A 14,756-nucleotide genomic window follows, 5' to 3' on the forward strand; every position below is an offset into this window, starting at 1 on the left:
AGATTATGTACTTCATATCTTCTGAATATATATGCATACACATATATATATTTATTTATTCAGCATGTACCCTTAGAAAACACATTGAGAATGTTTAAAAATATATATATTTCCAGCCTACCACCACACATCTCTCCACACTCGTAGTTCTCTGGCTACTGAATGACTGCATCAGGAATGTTCTCAGACTACGACACAGCACAATCTAAGAAGGTAATTTTACGTAACCGTGCAACAAGTCACCCAGCATAGCGTTACTTTGCTGATTTAGAAAACAGCAATGGCGAAATCGAAAAAGTTGCCTCCTTGTCATATTTGCTGCAATAAAGGGGGACAGCAGGCTGCCGGGCAATGTGTTTGGCACTACGGCCTTTTATCTTCAGAGATGACTAAAGAATTCTCATTAATCCTCTTGAAAGTCCAATCTGCAGCGAAGCACAACACCATGCTCCCAGAAACAAATGTCCCGCATGGCTCACCTAGCGAGTTAAACATATCTTGGCATGTGTCTGCAGACTTAGGCTAGTATAACTAGAGTTACAGGCAGCAGCCAAAGCTTTCATTCCACTTCAAATGTCTTCACATGGCAAAAACCTCTTGAGGAAAACAGGACAGAGTAAAGAAACCTAGCTGAGTTGAGCTGAACCTTCCATGATGGGTCTCGGGTCTCTAACAATTAGTGCAACGTTTATGTTTCCCGTACTGAAAAGCCTTACAGTCAAGATGCTATTCGCTATGAGAAATGAAGCACTTGTCTAAGAGTCTGCTCTTCCTACCCTATTAGCTGACTTCACTCCTACAATTATTTTTTTAAGGGGGGCGGGGGGGGGGCACGGAAAGGATGTCCTTATATGAAAGGCTAGGGGGATCCACCGAGAAACTACACTGTGGGAGAAACAGGCTCATTCAAACCTGAAATAATTGCACGGACTTGTCATAAAATTCTCTGTCACTGAGAAACAGGTGCTAGAACAGATGGAAAGAGAAAGCAAAGCTAAAAAAGAGTGATTTCTTCAGTTCTTGTCAGAATTTTTCTACTGACTGGTATATAACACACTAAATGCTGAACAGAGTAAATTCCTAAGTGGGGATAGGATCAGGGCACTATCTTGAGGTATATGAGGCTTAGGGATACCCCTGCAGCAAAGAAAACTACTCAATTAGAGTTTCATCAAAAACATTTGTTTCTACATTGTTTCCAAGAAGTCAGATTCTACCAGATGAGACAGTATTTTTGAAGAAAAATACCTGATCAATTCTAAGGCACACCTGTTTTCACCTAATGATAATCAAATGAAACAAAACAGAGTCATTGCATAAACTTTCCTGACTGCTGGTGGTTTTTTTTTTTTTTTTTAATAGATACACACACACATACACATGTGAGTTTCTGCATTCTTTTTTGAGGGAGCGTGTCGTATTTCATGTACAACTACAAAGTTTGTACTTGCTATTCTGCTTAATCATCAATGGGGTACATCAAGTACAAATATTTATCACCTGATAACTGTTTTGCTCACCACAAAGCATGCTCTCCACAATGAGCTAAAAGCACTATGAGTCAACGTCAACAGCCAGATTACATACTCATTTGTTTCCCAAAACCATACATGTATAAACCCTGCATTTTCTAAGTTCAGGGGGGAAAAAAGAGCAGGGGGAAAAAAAGTCAGAAGACAAGTGTGAATATCAGTTCTTTACAACAGGAGAAAGAGTCGTGCTTCGTTTTTGCTGGCTGTAAAGCAAAAGATGAGGGGCACCTTTATATTTGAAAAAATAAAATAAAATCCAAGAATGAAGTTTCTGCATATAGCCGAATCCCATGACAGATGACTGCTCGATGACTACTACTTAAGTCAGACTTGCCAACTAATTTAATCACAGCAATTATCCACTCATTATTCTAGTTAGACTGCTTGACCTTATTTGCCTGATCCAAAAACTGATTACAATTCCTGGGATTATTGAGTCTGCTGCAGTCCACGCTCCCTCCCCCATTCCAGAGGGTCTAGACTACCTAAACACAGGCTCGTATTCTTGGAAAAGCCAAGGTCTTAAGGTAAGATGTCAGAATTTATAGACATGACTAATTCTCTAAACCCCTACTGACCTCGTATTAGGTGCCAAGCCTCTCGGTGCCATTGAACACAGACAAGGGATTGCCATAATGCTCACATTCAGGAAGTGACCCTGAATTTTGTGCCATTGATCCTTGCTACCTAAATATAACAGAGTAATTCTATATTACTCCAGTTCAAACAGCCACAGTTCGCTTTTAAATAACCAGAAAAGCAAAAACTCACCCTTTTTTTTAATCTTCTCTTTCTTCTTTCTAAAAGGTTGGAAACACATAGGTAAAATTATTTAGAGTCATTTTAGCACATTTAAACAACATCTACTGTAGAAAAAAAGGAAGATGTCAACGGAAGAAAGGATTAATGGAACTGAACAAACCAGTACTACTGAGTGGAAGGCTGCTCCGTAACAAATCCTCTATAGTCTACAGGCAACGTTTTAGAAAGTGTAAGAATTTGGAGTTGTCAAAACAAATCTTTTTTTTTTTAAAGATTGTTTTACCCGATGGTCAAATTTGAACAAAATTAAGAATTCGTAAAATTTTTATCTTCAGTGACACATATTTTTGTAGCTTTAGAATTGTTTGGCTCAGTTTTATTTACCTGTCATCCTCATGAGAGTCTTCCTGTGGAATCTGTAGAGGTAGAAACGATAATTCACATTCTTCTGGCCTAGAAAAGTATTGATATTTACTATCATGTAAAACAACATTATATGTGCTAGACAGATTTTATCCAAGTTAAGATTATTTTAAGGAGATGCTGACTGTACAGAATTTATCTCCTCTTTGACATGTAAGAGGGATATACACCACATCCAAGTTAAATCTGTCTGCAATTAAGAAGTCAAGATAGCTAAACTACTGTCTATATTTTTACCACATTAATTATTGTATTTTCCTCAAGAAAATGAGAAATACTAGAAAAATACAACAGCTCACGGCATACTTGAGATCGGCCAGTGTTTTGATAAAAGCAAAATCCTTCCGCTGACTGGAGGGCATCCAACGGTGTTTTTCAGCCAAAGCCAGAGTCCTTGCACCAAAACCAAACATAGCTGAGAACCCAAACCGCAAAAGCTTGCTTGGAGTACTGAAAGTACAGACGTCCACTGGTTGAATGTGTCCTAAATTTTCAAAGATAAAGATCAGAAATTACAAGTAACGTCTGTATTTCAAACGGAATACATCTTACCATTTCTTTTGCATCTAATTTAGCTGCGGGGAAAAAAACTCTAGACTCTTCTCTCTTTAGGAAGTCAAGTTTTACTAATGGAAACCAGAACCAATCTAGATATAATTAAGCCTCTATAAAACAAGTCATTTCAGAGAACAACGTTCAGATGCTTCAAAATGTTAAAAAGGCTATGGCGGAAATTCAGCTACTTCATCAAGCTGCAAAAGGTCTGACTCTTAATTCTATTCAAATTTTCAACAATTAGTATCCTAATACCATAAAGTAAAGCGTTCCTAGTATCCTAAAGAAAAATTGCTTTGAGAGGAATATTAACCTTGCTCAACTAAGTATTTGCTATTTCCTAAGACCTGAAAATAAGGTTTGCAGTAGCGACGTAGTTTCTCCTTTCAGCAAAATTACATTTTCACGTTCAAAAACCTATTTATTGTGCAAACCAAATGGCGAGTGATACAGTTTTTTCTACTAATAAAGCTTTCTTATGGAAGCTGTTAGTATTTTAAAGAAATGCACACAGAGCTAAAAAGCTGAATGATACTTTCCCAGAAATATGACAATACTTCCCTGAAAAGTCCAATCCTAACCACTTCCCGAGCTGGAAGTACTGTATATTTTCCCATTGTCTTCAGCAGGTACATTACATCAAAATAATCATGTGATTATGCAACCAATCGTTGCATAATAACACACACAAAGTAACACTATTCCCACAATCCAGTCTGGAAAAGGTTACTTGTTGCATTAAAAGAACACCAGTAATAGGGCTTGAATGCCAAAATGAGACATTATTCCATGGCAGATTTTAGTTACCAAAAGACGAGGCCCACAACCTTCGCTACTAAACTATACTCAAAGAATCACACCCTTTCCAGTACACTATAAATCAGGATAGAATCATTTGGGTTTAAAAGTCTTACAATATAGTTTGCAGTGATATAGCATAACGGTAAGCCTTTCTTAAACCACTGTTTATGGCAAAATTCTAAATGCTGCTTCATTATTTAAAATCTGATAGAGTATGTAAAAAATATTTACCCATTACAATGTGCAACGTTGCAGTCACTGCATGCTTAATACCGTAGAGAGTGTGGGCCAAAATGTTAGTAGTACCTGTAAAAGTGAACACAAACGGTTGTAGAAATGAGAGATACAGAACAGCAAGAAAAAAAAAAATACAACATTTTTGAATAAAGAAACTGAGACATTTATCACATTTTCAAAAAAAAAAATTAAAAAAAAGAAAGCCTCCCCACAAATTACTTTGTCTTGGTAACACCAGAAATGCTGAACAGTACAAATTAAAACCATTAAAACTTCCAAAGGTCTATAAAATCCTCTCCACAAATTCCTTCATAAAATGCCATAAAAAAACAACGGGGAGGGGGGTAAGCTTAACAAAAATTGCCTTTTTTTAAACCATCTCCCTAAAAATCACTTCCTCTTTACCTAGAATGCTGTAATGACAACTGTACTAGAAGGCGGATTATCTAATAAGATATATTTGGGGAATATTTTTAAGTTGGAAAAATAAAATAATACCCAGGCGGTGCAAAACTGTACGTGTCCCAGACAGAATTCTACTAGATCTAGTCCAAGATAGCTGCTGTGCCTCTTGCAGGCTACATTTTAGGTTCTTAGAAGCAATAGGGAATAAAATTAACTACTGCGCATCAGCTTTACCTATGAGAACACATTAATAACTGAAACACAGAGAGAACATAGAATTTGACACGTGTCTGACAAATTGTCGGCTTGTATTCAGCGCATGAGAACAGACCCATCTGACTTGTCTCTGTCACTGCCTGGACACTGGCAGACCAGTTGCACTACAAGGCATTGGAGAGAAGAGATTTATTTATTTCAAAACAAGGAAATGAGCAGTAAATCAGCTGGTAAATAGAATTAAAAAGTCAAGAACTAGCGGTGTGAGCATGGAGTTGGAAGAGAGAGTGAAAAACTAGCTACCAGTTTGTAAAAGAAAGCAGCATGGCTCTGGAGACCCATCTTTGGCAGTGACTGATATGTCAAGTCACTTTACCTGTGTCAGAAACATGGATATACATGTAAATTTCTCCCTTCTGCATTAATTTATAGGATATTGTGTGTCTGTGTATCAGCTGACTTCTAAACAGCAATTTATTTTAAAAATCCTGAACAAGGAATGGTTGCGTCTTTCCTAAATGGGTATAGTTTTAACAGCATTTCAAGTTGATTTTTCTCATTGGTCGCATCTCTAGCATTTCTTAGCCAAGCATCAGAGCCCCGGGATTTGTTTCCACAAAAATAAGAACCAGGGCCTCCACCAAGCAGGCAGAGTATTGAGCTGCTTCGTATCACTGATTAAGGGATGAATAATTCGATAACAGATTCATTAAAATAACAGAAGTTACAAAAGAACAATTTAGAACCTAACATTCCATAAAGGAATGAGTTCAGTTAGATTTTCAAATCATTTTCTTGTTGCTTGAATTATTTAATGTGCTACAGCAGCAACAGACAATTCCGGATGCTAAATTTACCTTCCGTTTTATGCAAGTATTTAAACTTGTCTTTCAAAAGCGAGGGAGAGAAGAGAAGAAAGGGAAAGACGTCACATTTCAAACAAGAGGCACTCAGTATTTAAATAAGCACTTTAAAAGCATCATGTGCCAGACTGAAAAATTATATTCGTCCCAAAACTCTGCAACCTTTGATGTCATCTTAGTGGTAGAAAAAAATACTAAATTTGGCAAGACTGATGTACATAGTTACAAAGCCCTAAAGGCATCTTGTCATTCTTATTCAGAAGTATATGCTTCATTTTTTTTTTCAGTAATTTCTCTGTATAAGACTTTGTAAAGTAACTGGGAATTGTATCTCAGTATCTCACAGAGCACCTGTTACCTCCTTAGAGCACCTTAGTCTCTGAAAGTAATTCGGAATACTCAGAACCTCATGGAAAGCCTTGATAACGTGGGAGAGACGAGCTCTGAGTATGGCTGTCAGGGTTCCTGCTATGTGATGGAAACAAGCGAGGTACATCTGTTAAGATAACAGATACAAAACATTCTTTGAAGTTTACATCTCCAGTGGTACATGGAAGAAATCAGGTTACGTACAGTTTTATTCTGTGAACAATTACAAGAGTAATTTCATTCAGGTATTTCTCAGAATTTTATAGGTGGCTGTACTATTAATTTCTTTCTCCTTTTCCTAAAGAAAAGTAATGTTTAAATAAACCCACCAAATTGGGATTATGAAGTACTTTGGAAGAAGAATAAACTGATAACTTCAAAGCCTAAATGCAAGTCGTCTTTTTTTTTCTCTCAAAAGAAAGACTCTGTAGATACATTAACAGGAAGTCCAATTTACTAAGAATATTACAGTTTCAATCACTTATATCCAAAAACTTACACCCAACAACTCAACTAAAAGTAATTTGAACTTGCCTTTCTGTCCAATATGCATAAAAAAGAAAAGGCAAAAACGTAGCTCCAGACACCATTTACTATGCAAAATCATAGAATGGTTTGGATTGGAAGGGACTTTAAAGGTCATTTAGTTCCAACCCCCTGCCCTGGGCAGGGACACCTCCCACTAGACCAGGCTGCTCAAAGCCCCATCCAGCCTGGCCTTGAACACCCCCAGGGATGGGGCAAAATAGTGAGTTTTTCAACTCGGTGACATAAAATACAGTTCTATAAGGAAAAGTCAGGGACAAAAAAATTAGTTTTGACCTAAAAAGCAATTCTTCACAGAATGAGTATATGCCCAACACCTTTCATGTTTGAATGACTTATGACATTTAACCTCTAGATTCAACTAATTCTGCTTAGCCAGTGAAGCTAGCTAAAGTAGCAGCTCAAAAATACTCCAGTATTTCCTTCAATCAAATTTTTCCTACTCATAAACTTTTACGGGAACCTCTCCAAAACAAAGGAAATCACGCACACACAGAGCAGATCATTACAAGTCATGCAAATCGTGTTTATTCCCTGCAAATGGTTATTCTGAAAAAATATTTTTCTTTCTCCCTGAAGATCAAGCTAATGAAAGAGCGTAAGGCAGAATATACTTCTGAAGATCAGGCTTGGTATGTCTTAAAACTGGGATTCCTCATTTAAGTAAGAGTAATTTATCAATACAGATGGCAGCAAGATAACAAACGACCACAGCAGAAGTCAATACCAATCTTCATAGTGACTTTAATGAGAATTAAATCTCATACTTACTAAACAGGATAGGCACAAGTAATTGCATCCTTCTCTTAAATCTGTGGAGCTCATTAACATTTGCAGAAGTAAACAAGGCAAAACCCCACCCTTTCATGACTCCTGGGAAAATAAAATAAATTCTGCCCGTGTTCAAAATCGTCAGTAATGTATCCACCCTCCCACAAGTTGAAGAGGTAGAACACGCACAGTTTTGCAGTGGCAAGTACCATCACCTTCTCTATAAAACTCTTAATACACGCCTAACAGTACTTGTATTCCAGTAATGACTGAATAATATGTCTCGTTACCCAGGTCCTATACAAGCAGGATGCCACACCAAAAAGAAAACAAAACCCCAGCTTATGAACAGAACCAAAATAATTAAAGTTATCATACAAAAAAAATTAGAATATAAGCTTTGCTGATTTAAGAGGTGATTCAATAATAGTGGTTTTAATGCTATTATTCATCTTCTGAAGTCATCTAAACCTTTTTCTGCCCCCTATGTAAGCTCGGAATATTATTTACCAGTAACAAGATGGTTCCCCTGAACACTGTCATATTACTTCAGAGACTAATAACCTACTTTGATGCTCGTGGACGGGCTTGCACCCCACACAGATTACTAACACATTTTTAGATCTCACTCCAACTACTCAATTTACTGTAAAAAGGTTTCATCCATACAACTCCAGCATCTCTGCCACCAACATCTTTTTTTTTTTTTTTAAACAGAAACAAAGAAGATTTTATTATTAAAAAAAAAAAGAAATCTCTTCAAAATACTAACCCATTTTCCTGACATTACAAACAACTTCCTACAACCTCCTTCCCAGGAAAAGTGCAAAAGTACCACAGTATGGACAAAGCACCTGCAGGTCATGTAAAGCATGACTGATAAAGGTACCAAACAGAAATTGTAGAGAAAAAAATTGTCCTTGGAAGTGCAAGCACTTCTGCAGTACAATTAACTTAATTAACCAGACAACATGAATATTCATAAGGCTGTTAATGTCTCCCCCATCCAAACAGATAAATGTGATGTAATGACTTCCTAGTCAAGCATAGCTAAAATTCTGATGAAAACTGCACCAACATTTTGGTCCTTTGCCTGAAATATCACGGAAATTAACAGTCCCTCAGTAATATTTTATTTTCTGAATTAATTGGAAATCATGAATTTATTTAAACGAACCATTTAGGACCAAAAGGTTCCCAGTCACCAGATATAGATTGTCTCTTGTTCCGTAACAACTGGATAGCTTTTTTAATGTCCTTCCAGTTCCCCCTCCCCTTTCTCCCATTCCCCCTCAGTACAGTTTCTTAGCAGTAGTTCCCATAGCAACAAACACTCTTGCTAATGGCCAGCAGTACAACTGCAGGCTTCCCCACATCTCATCCATTTGATTTGGACCAGAATAAGGCAGCTCAGTAGAGTATTTTAGTATAAATACACTTCCCTCCGGACCTTTCTCTTCAGGAGGTAACCTGTTTCAAGAGCAGTTCCTTCCCATCAAGTTGGCTGGAACTTCAAAAATGCTGTCTTAATTACTTATAACAAAGACTAAAAACAGATTTTAAGCCACTCAAATAACGCTATCCCATCATACAGTTTCAATTTTTATTTGGCTGGAGAATCCTAATAATTTGCTACAATGGATTTCGGGGCGGGGGGGAGCAGAATTAATGGACCATTGAGTTCCATCTTCTTCATGTACACAAGCATCATAATTATATGTTTCCTAACTGACTACTTTTTGGAATATCAATAATATGGAAATAAAATAATCTATAGATTATTTTAAAGAACCCATTAAGGAGTTTTCCACGCTATCATTCCATAAATTGTTCTCACCCTCTTTTAAGAGTCTATGGCATTCTGTGTAACACGCCATACAGCATTCTTTTGGGTTTACAAATCCTTTTTGATCATGACTTATTTGTATTAAGCTGAAGGGAGGAAGCACTAATGATGAGGCACAGTGACCTAAGCATGCCCAAGCAGCATAGAGTCAAGCGCTGGAGAAATTCCATCTCAACACCATCAAGATACTCACAGCAACTGAACTGATAAGCGATGGTCCAACTGCTGTACTAAAATTCATTAATTAAAAAATGTAAAATCTTGCATTTTTACAAGCAACTAGTCCCTGTCTTAATGCTGCTTTCAGAAGTGCAATCCTGCTCGCTCAGTTCAGAAGCAACTTGCTCCTCTTTTTGTAGAAAACGGAAAGAGATGACTTGCTGTTAACCCGGCTGCAGGAATTTTTTCCTTTCTAGTTAAAAACATCTGAGAAATTACATCAAATAGTCACATCAACATCCACACCATGCAAAAATACCTCTCCTCTTTTAAAGAGGAGTGATTCATATGAAAGTCCAGAATCAACCCTGCCTGTACTTAGTTCTAGCTAAGCCTCCCTGCCTGGCCCGAGTTATACTCTGAGAAAGGCAAATACAAAAACTGGGACAAGGGACTCCCCAACCCAAAATATGCACACCAAAAAAATCCCCACAAGATGCAAGTACAGGTTAATAAAGGAGCAAAAGGACTTTTCAAGAGAGATTCGTACATTTTCAGGTTTGTAGAAGTAAAGAAGAAAGCAAGAATAGTGTGGATAGTACTATTTTTTTTTAATATAATCCACAAAATGTATTCCTGGGACACCATTTAAAAATAGACACTAAGCATGAATCCAACTGAGAGTCCTGCCAAGAAAACTGGAGAGAGAAGCGAAACAGCATGGCTTATATTAAGGAAAATCTAGAAAACAAAGTTTTCATTTGGTTTCATTTCTGGCAGCAAATGAGGGCAAAACTTAATCTTTGCATGGATCAGCTGAAAATTATTTTAGTTTTCTTCTTCCTGAGCGTCTTCCTTTAGGCAAAGAGCTCATCTGTGCCATTACTATAAATTATCATAATGATTTAAAATCTCGTCATTCGTAATCAATCTAAATCACTAATTTAGGGCATTTATTCAATATCTCCCTTAAGTATCTGAAGCTTTATCACCAAGAACTGCCTTTAGTAGCCAAAACTGTAAAACATGCCAGAGGGAATTAAAACAGATGACTCGCAAAACGTAACGGTACCTTTTAGTCTCACCTGCTGGTATTACTCCAAGAGGAACCGGTGCTCTGACAGGCGTTGGTATATAGTCTGTGTCTTTTCCAGCATCTATCTGGGCTCTAAGGAGTAGACCGTGAGCAACTTCGCTGACAGATCCGTCTCCACCGACACAAACTACCCTATTACAAAACAAAAAATGCTAAACAGTTCAAAATAAACTCTTCCATAGCTGAGCAAACAAGTGGAAGGCAGCTGTCACACACCATATAGACAATGATATTCCAAATAGCTAAAAACCAGTCTTTCTTTAAGAACAAGCTAGGGCTTCACTGTCAGATCAGTCAAGGTTAACTAACAAGATGCAAACAACCTTATTTCTGCTTTCTTCTGAGTAGGAGTAAATACATTTAATGACTTACAAAATATTTCTTACCTTATCACGCGTTATGCACGTGAACGGATCAGATGGAAGAGTGTGTTAAGCACGTGCTCAAGTGCCCCAGTGGAAAAGTACTTTAAATCTTTCAATGCTGACCCACACAAGCATTCCAAAGCTTTGGAATTGCCCTTATAATAGCAACTCACCAAATATTACAATAAAATTAGAAATACTTGAAAACAGCTAATTCCACACACTACGCAAGCAGTTGAGGGATTTAGCAAGGTATAAAACCCTAGTGCCAGCAATCCTTTGCATGAAGGTGCTTAATCACTGCTTCTGGAGCATGTAATTAAACTCCCACCTGCTGTGGTTAGAGAGAGGAATGCATTTGTCTGTGAAAGATCTGTTACAGCAAAAGTCTTATTTTTTCCTGTTGGTGTTTTTTTTTTTAATTTTTTTTGTATTTAAGTAACTATTAAACTGATTCTCCAAATTAATAACGTTTGAAAGTCAAATGTTTTTAAGGTAAACACATTTTAATCATAAAAATAGTGATAGTGCACTGCAAGCATTTACAATATAAATGCCATATTTACTTTAGGAGGCATTTACTTAAATTATCTTTTTTTCATATATCTTTATGAATGCAGTTGTAAAACTATGTCCAATAATTCAACCAGATAAAACTGGTATGCTCTTTATAATAAAATACTCATTATGTTATTAAATGTTTAAATTATCTCAGCTCCCTTAAATTTTTCTTCAGTTCCTATTATTATTTCCTAGCTACTTCTTAGTTTCTATATTCTTAGGAATCGTAATTAGGAGTCATCTCCTGTCTTTTGTCTTACTTTTGGGTTAGATTGGTTTATTCCTAGGCTTAAAAGTTTCTGCCAGAGCAGCAAAACCAGTTCATCTTTGCAGTCTGATAAATTGTACACCTGGAAAGACTTACACGGATTGTCTTCAGGCTCTTAAAACTTTTGAACACAGATATATTTTCTTCTCATTTTGAGGGGCTGGGTTTGTTGTTATTGGAAATAGATGAAGAGTCCAAGGAATAACATAAAAATACTGCTGACTTTAATTTTTATTAATTTAGCACTAATCATCAAGAGTAGCCTTTTTGGCTGGAAATAGAGATACCATCAGGGACCGGGGATTCCAAAGCTAATCAGTGAGAACCTACTACACATAAGCAGCAGAAAGTCTTAAGTCAAATCTGTTTGCTAAGATCTTGAAGAAGGCTTCTTACAGGAAGAAACATCTGTCTAACCGTCAGTCTAATCATCAGACACAAGTTTTCTTAACTATTGACTAAAGTCCGACTAACCCGGGCTACTCTAAATAACACCCATAATACCTTAAGGCTCCTGATTAGGGAAGAAATGCATATATGTATGTTATGTATTTCTGTCACTGTGCAAACAAGAAAGTGCAGCTGAGACAGCAGCATCACAAATGCACTCTCTCTATTTGTCACCAAGGCTTGGCCCCAAGGCAGGGGAAAAAAGCACACTGCCAAGTTGGCAAAGTACCTACATTTCCAGGGTTGGTAAGAAAGCAAAAAAACAAAGGCGGGAGGGGGGGTATGGCAAAAAAGGTGGAGCGTATGAGATACACAACGTATGCCTATGAACTTGCAAAACAGAGTGGGAACTGGAGAAATCAGAGAAAAGAATTTATATGTAGAAAAAACCAGCTTTGACAAAGAATTAAGACATAGCAGTATTGCTTACAGAAAGTACTGAGATACAAACTTCCAACGTACTGCTGCAAAACGTAAGCTTCAGTTTACTCCATAGGCTGTTTAACATGTAAGGAACCATAACTCTATTAGAGAGAAATTCAAGATCAGAAATTGTATGTTGCCACACTGCTTACCTACTGTAACGAATAAAAAAAAACCTCACCTGTTGTGTCTTGCCCTTTATACATTTTTACCTGAATTAGCTTCAATCTGAAATAGGTAACACTGGAAAAGCACGAGCCGAGCGAGAGCAGCAGCCTAACGTGTGCAGGCATGGTCTTCCCTCCACGCCTCACTTGCCTCCAGCGGCTCAGGCAAGGCAGACAAGGTCTACGGGACATGAACTCTGCCGGGTACAAATAGCACTAAACCTACCTACCCTACCTCTTACCACCACATACAGTGCCTGCCACGTCCAAAAGGACAGGAAGCCAAGGCAAAACAGTAAAAAAACCCCAAAGCCTGCCAAATCACAAGCAATGCTGCTCAACAAACAGGTAAAACTCCTCAAGGCCTAACGGAAACAGTGAAAAGACATTTTCACTGAATTGCTGAATTGTTAAAAGTGTGATTTTTTCATCAGTAGGTCGGTTTCATTGTTGTGGAGTTAATTTTCAAGTCAAACCAGATCCCATACATGTCCTGGTTTAATTTTCAATAAACCAAAATTGTAATTAAAATTTTATTTGGGAAACACTGGGGTGGTTTGGGGGGCCTATAACATATTTGTATCTATGGCAAAAATTCTTAGGCTAGACAGCAATGAGGAAGTCACAAAGGACTTCACAGGAACATAATAAAAAGTACACCATAAGCCATTAAACAATTTGAAAAAGGAAATCCCAATTTCAAATATTCTCTTCCTGTTCTTAAGAACAACTCGAAAGATAACGGAGGAGAGACTAGTGATGTTCTGTAGCTCTCTTTTTCAAAGTATTAGTCCTTTAGCATATTATGAATGCTGACCTCATCCTATCAGTCTCAGATTTTACTTGAAAAGAGCAATTAGGATATCTCTAGGTACATCAGTGTAAAGAGTTACCCTTGCAACTCTTCTTCCCTATGGTCTTATATCAAAAAGCATCTCAAGTTAGCTATTTAACAGGATGTTTTTCTATTTTGTGCTTTATTGAATGAGTACATAGACGGAGGCCAGGCTATTTGAGAAGTTATAAAACTCATTCTTCAAACACTTCAGAAATTTCATTTTTGCTTATAACCTCTGATTTAAAAAAGAGGTACTTAATTTCCACATGAAAAAAAACCCCAACGCTTAAATAGCTGACTTAGAAAGGACAGGGTTCTTTTCACCTCAGAATTCCTAGCACCATACCGACTTAAGGGTTATTTTCTTTCAGTTTCTTCTGCCATATTTGCCCTTAGTTCTGGCTACTGGAGAGAAGTCTTACAAGGGAATTACTCCAGTGACTCTCCCCAATGATCAAAGATGAAGGAACTCAAATACGACTCAAGAGTGGAAGGGGTTTGCGCAAGAAGATACAACCCAGGCTTTTTCTTCTGTGTCTTCATATCTGCTTCCCAGGACAAACTGGTTCCCCAGCTAGCAGCCCAAAAGGCATGTCTTAATTGGAAAGAAATTATCCTCAGAATCTGGAATACATACATACTTTTTCAGATACACTTTCTCACCTAACTCTGTGAGTTCCTAGAACTAATAAAAATTGATTAAACTATAAAACACTATTTAAGCTTTCTTGTATGGCTCATTGCCTATTCCAGCAAGAGTTGGAAGAACGTGGTAAGACTTCCACGGTATGCAAAAATATTCTTATCTATTATTGACTCCTATTGAATAATTAAAGTAAGAATACCAAAGATTGCAGGATTAATCCACATAGCAAGGTCTTTAAAAATTATTGAACAAACATTTTCACTCTTGACTTCAAGTAAGTTTTAATTTATTTATTTATTTTTAATGGAAAAAATATTCGTTACTTTTAGACAAAATGTTCTCCTTAAGAACCATTTGAATGGATAGAGTGAAATACAAGGCACTTGTACCATTCTTGCAAATACAGAGACTGAAACTTTCATGAAGAACATTTAAGAAAGCTTTATGTTTATCATTA

General features: G+C 37.1%; 1 protein-coding gene across 3 annotated transcripts in view; it reads right to left on the bottom strand.

Moving 5' to 3' along the window:
• Window positions 1-14,756, bottom strand: part of CERKL (ceramide kinase like) — a 57,850-nt gene that overhangs the window by 3,486 nt on the left and 39,608 nt on the right. For all 3 annotated transcript variants that reach the window (XM_063340268.1, XM_063340269.1, XM_063340270.1), the window contains 6 exons: window positions 10,571-10,713; window positions 4,305-4,379; window positions 3,024-3,201; window positions 2,679-2,747; window positions 2,304-2,332; window positions 2,111-2,219 (listed from right to left, as the gene is read on the bottom strand). In XM_063340268.1, the coding sequence (XP_063196338.1) occupies window positions 2,111-2,219; window positions 2,304-2,332; window positions 2,679-2,747; window positions 3,024-3,201; window positions 4,305-4,379; window positions 10,571-10,713 (603 nt within the window). The remainder of the gene's footprint in view (window positions 1-2,110; window positions 2,220-2,303; window positions 2,333-2,678; window positions 2,748-3,023; window positions 3,202-4,304; window positions 4,380-10,570; window positions 10,714-14,756) is intronic.

This window comes from Chroicocephalus ridibundus, chromosome 7 (assembly GCF_963924245.1).
Source record: "Chroicocephalus ridibundus chromosome 7, bChrRid1.1, whole genome shotgun sequence".
NCBI classification, from domain to species: Eukaryota; Metazoa; Chordata; class Aves; order Charadriiformes; family Laridae; genus Chroicocephalus; species Chroicocephalus ridibundus.